Here is a 10,596-nt window from a genome sequence, read left to right as displayed (position 1 = left end):
ACTTATTTTAAAGAGCAAGTGGACCAATTCCTTACCCCAAACAAGTGCATTTAATGGGAGTGAGGGGATCCAGGTCACTGTGCATTTTATTACTGTACCACAAAGGAAACTGTGGACAGACATTTGTCCCCCTTTCAAAAAAGTTCATACTGTCAGGGATACTGCCTTGGCTTCCAGAAACCTAATCCAATTTCAGTGCTGTAACCTGATGGGACCCGTTTCCCCACATCCAGGGTTGTGAAATTGAGGCTGGAACAGATTAGGAGGGACGTGTCCTTGGAAGGGGGAAGAGATTTAATTGCTTTTCAACACTGTGCTTCATATTATGGTATAGCATAATTAGAATTCTAATAATTTGTGACACTATCCTGAATCCATTGTTCCTGGGTGCTGGCAAAGTGCTCCTTGCAATCCTCTATAAATTCCTCCAACTAAGCCTCTTCGTGCATCAGTTCCTTGCTTGGCCCAGTGCTGTTCTCGAACTCCTTCCTGCCTCTTCAGGTCTCTAGAATGATGAAGACACTCCAGATCTCCTGCCTCCTCTTGGCCCTGCTTCCTCCAGGTGAGCAGAACCACAGCCGCTGGGCTGTTCGTCATGTTTCCAGGAAGGAACGAAGCGGGGGGGTTTTGTTGCTAATATTCAATTTTTATTTAACCAAATGTGTACAGAGAGGTGTGGCATCCCCAAGTACATTGGGGGAACGAGAAAGGCAGTAGTTCACTCTTCGATAAACCAGAATCCTGGCTCATATTTAAAGCAAAGAGTAAGTTTCTTGCATTTGTAGAAATTTATGATAGGAGACAATGTATAGGCACAATTCTTCTCATATTTTGGAGGGGAATTACCCAGCCCCCCATGCAAACAATATGTTTCCTGATGTTACACTCCACCTGAATCTCTGAGTGGAGTCAGATGCCAGGGGTACCAGATGTGCTTACCAGAGTCTATCATGTTTGTTGGTGCTGATGGGAGTTGTAGTACAGCAACTTAAGGAGGGTTAAAGGTTTCCCCACACCTTCTCTACTGGTCCTCTCCCTCAGCCTGCAGGAGCCATCTTGGACAGTCATTCTCTGGTCTATACAAGACCCACCCCTATTCACAGAGTTTAAGAACTACAGAGGGAATATATATAGAAAGCATTATGTAGCTGAACAATGGTCCATCTAGTCTAACCTCTTGTTCTTGCCATGGGTCCTATGGGAAGCCCGTAAGAAAGATCTGAGTGCAACAGCTCCCTTTCTTCGGTTTCCAGTAACTAGTTTTCAGACAAATAGTGCCTCCAATGTTGCAGAAAAAATATATCAATTGAGGATGGTAACCATGTATTTATCTAGTCCGCTTTTGAAGCTATCCAAGTCGATGGCCTTTGTTACCTCTTGTAAGATGAAGTTTGGAGCAGAAAGTGTTGTGTTCATGTACCTTGATGCAGACCTATTCCTCCTACACAGTTACTAATGTTTTCCAAATCCATTTCCCCCCTGTCTGCAGTGGCATCTCTGATATGTGAGTCTTGTTTCAGTCAAGGAAAGGATTGCAGAAATGCCACCACTGAGGAGTGTGACAATTCCCGTGACCAGTCCTGCTTGTCTGCCCGTGGAGATGGCAAACTGTGTAAGTGAGAAGAACTTTCATCCTCTTTGATCACCAAAACGTAAAGTTCATATTTAAAGGTGCATTTACTCAATTGGCAGAGCAAAACAAAGCCATCCTTCAGAATCTGCCCTTCTCCCATTTTTGCAATTCAGTTGTCCAGCCATGTAATCAATAGACAAATGCACATACTAGGGTAAAGTGTGCATACAATAACGTACAACAGCTTTTGTAATTGGAGTCAGTCTATCAGGTTCCCATCTCCCAGGCCAAGTGAAAAATGACCTGCAAGGGAGAGAGACTAGTTTGCCAGGATTCACAGCCAATATGGTCAACAAACATCCCCCCCACCCCCATGGGGGAAACCATGACTACTTAAATCAGTATAACCCTGCAGATAGGGCCTAAGAGTAAAAATTACATTCACACTAAATGTTGATGGGGGGTGGGGGGAGTTGGCAACTGATATGAAAATGTGGAGAAATGAACTTAAAATAAGAAACCAAGAGAAACTGACACTGACATCATAATAATAATAATAATAATAATAATAATAATAATAATAATAATAATAATTTATTATTTGTACACCGCCCATCTGGCTGGGTTTCCCCAGCCACTCTGGACGGCTTCCATAGAAACAAAAAATACACTAAAATATCACATGATAAAAACTTCCCTGGACCGGGCTGACATATTGCCCCTTCCTAATTGCCTGTGGTACATGCTCCCTTTATGAGCTCCATCACCGACTCTCATTGGTCCAGTTACAGGGTGGATTTGATTTCAATCATGATTTCAATTACTAGTCAGTAAGACTTGATTTAATTTATTTATTTTTACAGAAAGACTCATTCTTGCTGCTGTAATCTTAATATTTACCTTTATATATATATATATATATATATATATATATATATATATATATAAAATATTTTATTAGATTTTAACAAGAAAAAATGTTACAAAACCATAAACAACAACAAAATAAACACCAGGGGGAAAAAATACAAACATCCAAAATTCAACACAAAAAGAAAAAAAAAGAAAGAAGAGAAGAAAAAAGAAAAAAGAGAAGAAAAATAAAAATCCCTCTTTTCAATTTCTCACCATTCTTTTACTTATTTTCCTGACTTCCTCCCACCTCCCTCTTTGTACTCCATTTAAAAATTTGTTCAGCAAATTCATACCTCTTACCTTACCCTTAATTATATATCCCCATATAATATCCTCACATTTTCATTTATAATCAAACCATTCTTACAAATTCTTATTTCACCTTATTACTCAAACCACTTCATTTTTACAATAATTTCATTAATTTTATCTTGTCCTCAAATCATTAAACTTTCAAAATTTAAACCAAATTTTACTAAAGCCAATGACATCCTTTCCAACATCTTTTAATGTTTCATTAGTATTAGACTAATTCCATAAATATAAGTTTATTACAAAAAGCATTTCTCATTCTAAGTTAATCCAGCGTCCCTTTTCCTGGTTCACGGCAATGTCAGTCCATATATCATTATATCCTTGTCAATCAGGTGTCCTAATGTCTGAGGCTCTCAAGTCACTTCCAAGCCCCTTCTGCGAGTTTTCTTGTTCCTGTTTGTAATTGCATACATCCTTGTTCCCTGTTGAGTTGTTTCGCCTTTCCTTCTCTTTCTCCTTGGGGGGCCAATCTCCGGGTAATTCCGTACAGTAATATTCTTCATTTCCTTTTATCCAATTGTCCCATTCCCCGGTGTTGCACTCCCCAGTGTTTAGTTTGTAATCCAAAGAGTAATTGTTCCAAAAAAGATCTTCCACTTGTTTCACAGTCCCACCAGAAATAGAAATTTTCTTAAATCCAAGGTTTAGCCAGTGTCCTCCAAATTCCATCTTCCAGTGTTGCAGCTTTTGGTCATGTGAGACTTTAATTCTCTGTGTCTTTTGAGATACATTCACAATCTCTTCCATCTTTCTCTGCCCTTGCACTTGCCCTATTGAACCAGTTTCCTGAATAGATTGTTGTGCAGTTTCTGTAACTGCATTTTCCATTGGCACCTCTTTGCTGACTGCAGCTGCTGTATAGTCCATCTTTTGATTCATCAAAGACACTTTCTCATCCAGCTGTCGCAGCACATCATATATTTTGCCCAGGGCAGATAAAACTTCCTCTCTAATCATTTCTGTCAAGGTCAGGGAGTTGGTCCCACGGTCTAATTTTCCCAGTTACAATGTTCTCTTTATAGTTTAGAACAAACACACTGGCTGGCTTCCTCTAGGGGGTGTAGTTACTTTTTGGCATCCATTTTTAAATTGTATCCAACAAGGAAAAAATTACTTTCAATTTTCAGATATTTTGTTTCCTTTCAATATAAAACAAACAGGCAGAAAGCAGCATTGGAATTATTTTTTCCCTTTTCCAGTTCTATATGTCGATTTTTCTATTTTCAAATTGTAGATATCACTGACAGTTTCTTTCCTGTCATTCCGTCCCCAGGTTAGGGACAGTGGAAGCTTATTTTCTTAACTCTCTCTCTGCGGGATTAGAAAGTCAAATTTTCTCCCCATTTCCTCCTGCTGTCTAGGGGGGTTTGATGGTTAAAAGTGCAGGAAACTTCAGGCTATCAGTTTTCCCGGCTTTTAGCTTGTAAAATCTTTGCTTTGATCTTTATACAAAGGACGAGAGGCGGACTTCCTTTTTGCACGTTCCCGTTTCAGGTCAAATTCAAGGCTATATTTTAATCCAAAATTTTCAATTGTCCTACTCACGGGTTGTTGTTTAAAATCTGAATTGTCACAGGAAGAAGGACAGCGCTCTTCGACAACAGCTGTGCAGCTTCGCTCCGCAGAAGTAGCGATTGACTCTCAGCACCGCGCCATCCCCCGTCTCACTCCGGAGCCCTTTGTAGGGTTCCTTTGCCGAACGGGGGGGCGCAAACGGTGCCCGCCGAGTCCCACGGCCGCAGGCTTCTTCCGCCTGCGGTTTTCAAAGGGTCCCCGCTTCGCTGCAGCGGTAGGACCCGATTTCTGCGGAGCTGTCTCCCTCTGAATCAGAGGGAATACGCCATTGTCGGAGGTGCCGCCTCCGGAAGTGTAATCTTAATATTTACAATGAGATGAAGGTTTCCTTTTCCGAATAATAAATTTTCAGAGTAGTTTTTTCAGTTATATCAAAAATTACTGATTTGGTTATACTATTAGAAATACATTGACAGATAATTATGAAATTTTTGTGAGGTTTAATAAATTAACTGTTTATATTTGGACAATTTTCTGCTGTACTTTATTGGAAGGGAAAAATAATCATTTCATTAATAACAATTTAAACAATTTATTTAACTAAAACAATAACATTATAACATATGTATCCATGTTTGTTAACTGATGTGGTTAAATGTTTTTTTAAGAATACATTGGAGGGAGTTATAGCACACATGAAAAACTTAAAACAAATCCTTATTTCCTGATGAGGATAGCCTTTGGACTATAATGTAACTTAAATAGAAAACTATCTTTAGAAAGATTTTTCCACCAAAAGCATTTTTTTAAAAAAATACAATTTAAATTTTAAAAGTCCAATTTAAATTTTAAAAATTCTGATTTAAATTTTAAAATCTGATTATTTTTATTTTTAAAAAAATTATAATTGATTTTAATCCACCCTGTCCAGTTACCTAGGCAGCCACAAAACTTATTTCATTGATGAATTCCTTCCCATGAAACCTCCTGAACTGGTCCCATTCAATAAGGAGAAGGGTGGTAAAAACCTCTGGACAGCCAAAGGTTCTCCATTCCTGACTCACATTCAACAAATAAATAAAACTGGAGAAATCTCTTTCTGCTCCAAGCAGGTCCTGCTCAAGACAATTGGATACCTGAGGCAAACCATGAAATGTTCCCCACCCCGCAGACCCGGAAGAAAGGGTGACTGAAGATTAGGCCTGGGCGATTTATTGATATATCGCCCCAGGACTGGTATGAGGGGCAGACTGTGATGACAGATTCACTCAGCAGTAAATCAGTGGGGGAAACCCCGCCTATCCTGAGTCCCTCTGCCTCCAGCACCCAGCACACTGAGGAAAAACAAAACAAGCTGCAGCCTGGAGCTGGAGGCAGAGGGACTCAGGAGGGGTGGCAGTTTCATGAAAGATATATCGCTGAGTGAAATCACCATCGTGGTCTGTCTCTCATACCGACAGTGGGAGAAACAAGCTGCATGACGAAGCTTATAAAGATTATTCCTCCCTCCCTCCTTAAACTGCTTGGGTTAAGAGCACACAGCTGCCCTCGCCTCAGCCCAGCAATTTTGCGGAAACCCCAAATGAGCCAGTAGTGGGGCAGGGGCTCAGTTAAAGTGCTCCCCCTCCCCAGCTGCAAGAGCCTGGGTGGAGTGCAGGCTCCGGCCAGAGACAGCCTTGGCTGCCACCTGCCTGCCTTTTTCAGCACAGGAGGAAAGACAGAGCCCACTCTGCCAATCGAAGGCAGCCAGTCAGTGCAGGCAGCCCTGCAAGGCACTGGTAGGGTGGCTTTGCAGCCTGCGCTTTGCGAATGACCCACAAAGAAAGAGGCAGTGTGCCTGCACGGGCACCAGCGAGGCGGAGGGAGCCTCAGAAAGGAGCTCCGAGGTGGTATTTGATGCGGGTGGCGCTGTTATTTAAACCACAGAGCCTAGGGACTTGCTGATCAGAATGTCAGTGGTTCGAATCCCCGTGACAGGGTGAGCTCCCGTTGCTCGGTCCCTGCTCCTGCCAACCTAGCAGTTCGAAAGCACGTCAAAGTACAAGTAGGTATATAGGTCAAGGTAAATAGGTCTGGCATTTCTGTGCACTGCTCTGGTTCGCCAGAAGTGGCTTAGTCCTGCTGGAACATGACCTGGAAGCTGTACGCCGGCTCCCTCAGCCAATAAAGCGAGATGAGCATCGCAACCCCAGAGTCGGTCACGACTGGACATAATGGTCAGGAGTCCCTTTACCTTTTAAATTACAATGGGTGAAATCTGAAACCAGCGAGACAAAGTGTTTGAAAAGGACTGGAGTAAATTTGTACCATATATGAATAGACATTGCAAACATTTTAAAACATTTGCAGGACTGATTTAAAATATTTTGTTAGGTTATGATTTGATACCTGTTTATAAATATTAGAAGTAAGTCTTTTAAGTATGGAGATAAAGTAAATAGGGTGATTTAGAAATGCAAAATAAAAGTGATTGCATATGGAAGTCAGGGAGGGGGATGAGAGGAAGTCAATGCTCAATTTGAGCAAACATATATGTGATGTAGAAATTTTATTTGGTTGTTATAAAGGAAAAAAGAAATTTTAATAAACATTATATTAAAAAAGAAAAAGGAAGCAGCTCCAAGGTCCCTGTCACGAACAACAGGGACATGGGGTGGCTCAGCTGGGGGAGAGGAACTGACGAGGAGGTGGCAGATCTTGCCTCCAAGGATCACACCACAGCTTCAAAGGCAGCAGCATCAGGCAATGCTTTTCTTGGTGGTCAGATCCCCTGCCCCTCTGGATCCTGCCACATAAGGTGATCATCAATCCTTGCCTCATGGGTGGACCAGCCCTATCTCCATGTCTAGTTGTTTCCTATTCCAATTCTTTCTTTTATAGCACTTTTGGGGTCAAAATTGGTTCTTAAGTCCTGCATCGATACAGAGTTGTGCGAGGAAAACTATGCCAGTGTCTCCATAAGCTCAGCACTGTACATCCAGAGCAAGTCAACCTGCTGCAATACAGATATGTGCAACAGCGGACCTCCTGAAAGTAAGTATCATCATCAGGAAAGCTGGTCCCATAAAACTCAAGTAATGAGAGATGTCAAAGAAAGACAAACAAGTTTTTGGCAGTGTCCTGATGTCAGGGACTGGCTAGACAAGGAGTGGTGGCAGCCAGTCACTCCAGGAGGTGCCTGAGGGTGACACTAGGAAAGACGATTTATTTGAGCTTTATTTGGGGGGTTGAAAGTCATTCATTATTACCGTTAGAGACTTCTGACAGGAGCTTCACAAGATCATTTTTGATAGCGTGCAAACCCACTCACCATGACAAGGTTATGATCCAACAAGTGAGAAGGCAGTATGATGCCTCTGGATTGGCCAGGCCTTCTACAAACATCCGCAACATGGGCTCCCGTCTTCGCCAACAGACCAGTGCTTTCTAAGAGGATATTTGTATTATTAAACAACATAGCATAGTAAAAGAAAGACTGCAGATAGAACAAAACCAAAAACCATGTATCAATAACAAGATTACTTGAACAGCATGCAGCATTCATGAGCAAATATTACAAGGAAGCTTCACAGTTCTACCTTAGTCCTAGAAACATTCCTCACATGATGTTACTCACAGTCCCTCTCCTGCAGCAGCTTCTGATATTTACAACCCTACTCTTTCCTTCAAAGAGCTTAAGGTGTCGTGTCTGGCTCTCCTGCTCACCATTTTAGCCTCAAACACTCGTGTAAAATAAGTCAGGCTAAGGGGCAGTGTCTGGCCCCAGATCACACAGCAAGTGTCGTGGCTCAAGTACAGATTTGACCTCTGGTCTCCTCCCACCCTTGTTCCTGATGTAGATCTTCACTCACCCTCCTTCCTTGGTGGGAGGAGGCACCATTTTGTGGTTCACCTTAGCATTCCCAACACCCTAGTGTAAGCTTTTCTTGTAAACACTATAACAACACTAGGACAAAGAATTCTGGGAGTGGTAGTTTCTTAAGGGTGCTGAGGGTTAATTGGAAAACCCCTATTCCCCTCACAGAGCTATGGATTAGCAAACAAACCCCACACAATAGCTCTTATTAGCTGGCATTTTTTCTTAGGTGAAATCATGATTTTACCAAAACTAAGCACATGTTTTCCCAGAAGTGTTTTTTAAGGACAAAACTACTAAGAGCTTTCCTTCTCTTTCCTGCTCTTGGGAAGAGGGCTATTTTGTAGAATTTTATCATCATTTGTGTGCATCTGTGGCTGCCATTTTGTCTCTCAGAATGCCCCCCCCAGTGGTGCTCAGTGCTAAGCCCAATTGCTTAAAGTGATATCCCTGTGCTTGAAATGTTTGCTGTGAATGTGGCCCCAGTCAGAAATCTCTTGCACCATGCCTTAATGTAGCCCTGGATGAATGGAGCATGGCTGAAGTGCTGGAAGGTAGTAGGCATCCATCTTGGAAGGAGTACAATTCCCACCCCTCACATACAGCAAGTTGTGGTTTGCATCTGCAAAAGAAATACATTGACTAATTGCAATGTTGGTGTGGTGATTGTTTTCCAGTGCCTGACACTGAGACAAGGGAGCCCAATGGGCTGAAGTGCCCGAGTTGCATCAACATCTTTTCAGACGAGTGTGAGAGCAATAAGACGGTCAGCTGCAGAAATGATGAGGATCAATGCTTCTACCTTGCGGCTAGCATGGACTTCGGTGAGTCTTGTATGATGGAGTGCAGCTAGTGCCCCATCTGTACTACACATTTAAAGCATAGATTTTGTTAAATAAAAATACATCTTTAAGTTTGCACTTTAAATTGGGGGGGGGGTAGGGGTAGGATGGAGACCCACAGGCCCAGGGGCCAAAGGCATTCCTCTAGGACTCTCTCTCTCTGGCCTTTGGGATACTCCTTAGCCACACCTCCTTTCCCTAGGCCACACCCCTCACAAGCCCCACTTCATACACTACCTGTATGCTTTGGCCTGGCTGGATTGTTGCCCCTGAATCTTGGTGACCTGGAGGGAGAACAGAGAGGGGGGTTTGAATGTATCTAGAAAATAGCCTGCCGTGTAAAGGTGAATTTTATATATGTTTCCATTGGCATGTGGACCTCCCAGAAGGTCACCCAGACTGGAAAAAGGCTCTTGGTCTGAGAAAAGTTGCCCACCCTTCTGTTTGAGGGAGTGGGATTTGGATTCCAAAAATGTGTGTGTGTGTTTTTCCCAACAGGGGGAAGCAGCATCCTGGGCGCTGTCCGAGGCTGTGCAACAGCTAGTTTGTGTGACTATATTGATGGGTTGGAAGAGACTGATGTTGGATCATTGGGATTTGAGATCATTCAAGCAGAGTGTACTGGAGCAAGGGGCGAAGATGCCACAGAAGACACCACCGTTTCGCCTAGGGGTTGAAGAAGGGGAGGTCTCAGCCTGAGGGCTCCCAGGCTTTCTTTCTAGAAGTCTAGAAGCTCCTCCTCAAAGACAGGCTGTATTTGATTTTCATGCACAAATGAGGTCATTGAATCATGTCCAAAATAAATATATGGCAAATCATGTATGTTGTATCATTTTACGAAAAGGAACATTTGTTGGGGAAAATAATAGTGCTTGGAGATGGCAGATAGCTTTGGCAGCGGGCAGGGATGACTTTCAAGTCCAATTTGAATCAATAATTAGTCGACTTTGGGTGGTGCATCCCATTTCTCCACTTAAGGTAAAATGGGGAGAAAAAAGAAATGGAAGGAAGATAAAATCCCTACCTGAGAAGAATGGCAGACTTTGGTCTGCCTTGCTGTCAAGAGTTGTCTATCCCATTTCACCACTAGAGGTAAAATGGGGAGTGCCACATCAGATGTGCTGCGCAACCCGCACCAAATCTAATACTTCAGGAATTTCTTTAAGAATCAATCAATGAGTACAGCATATTTTCTTCCGCAAAACCATGTAAATAATCTAAGGTATTTACTTTAAAGTTTGTTGTGGCCTGTCCCTCTTGTACAAATTCAGATACTTCTTAAAGTGTCGTTTTGAAATTCCTGGGGGAGATTAATCAATCACAGTCCTATACTGGGACACATTTCAGTCATGTAACAGCTCAGACTGAATGTTGAGGCAGACAGTTTGGCCTCACAGTTAAAGAGAGCCAGCAAGCTTTGCGTCCATTTTTTAGGGGGACTCGGGGGTTTCTCCTGGTTCCACAAAAGTTTGAGTTAAGTATTTCTTAGTAAAAACACAATTTTCACAGAGTGTCAGGCCTGATGAATACAACAGCTCATTTCCTGTGGGTTTTACTCCATGAAATCAGTTACCAAGACG

The 10,596-nt window shown here is 42.3% G+C and overlaps 1 protein-coding gene across 1 annotated transcript; it reads left to right on the top strand.

Moving 5' to 3' along the window:
• The first annotated feature begins 510 nt into the window (after positions 1–510).
• Positions 511–9,693, top strand: LOC128419103 (phospholipase A2 inhibitor NAI-like). The gene is made up of 5 exons (XM_053399442.1): positions 511–562; positions 1,490–1,612; positions 7,199–7,351; positions 8,852–8,998; positions 9,515–9,693. Exons 1-5 carry the CDS (start codon positions 511–513, stop codon positions 9,691–9,693), a joined length of 654 nt encoding a protein of 217 aa, XP_053255417.1.
• The last annotated feature ends 903 nt before the right edge of the window (positions 9,694–10,596 follow it).

The sequence above is a fragment of the Podarcis raffonei genome, chromosome 8, assembly GCF_027172205.1.
Source record: "Podarcis raffonei isolate rPodRaf1 chromosome 8, rPodRaf1.pri, whole genome shotgun sequence".
Classification (NCBI taxonomy): Eukaryota; Metazoa; Chordata; class Lepidosauria; order Squamata; family Lacertidae; genus Podarcis; species Podarcis raffonei.
This window is presented reverse-complemented; position numbering and strand designations above follow the sequence as displayed.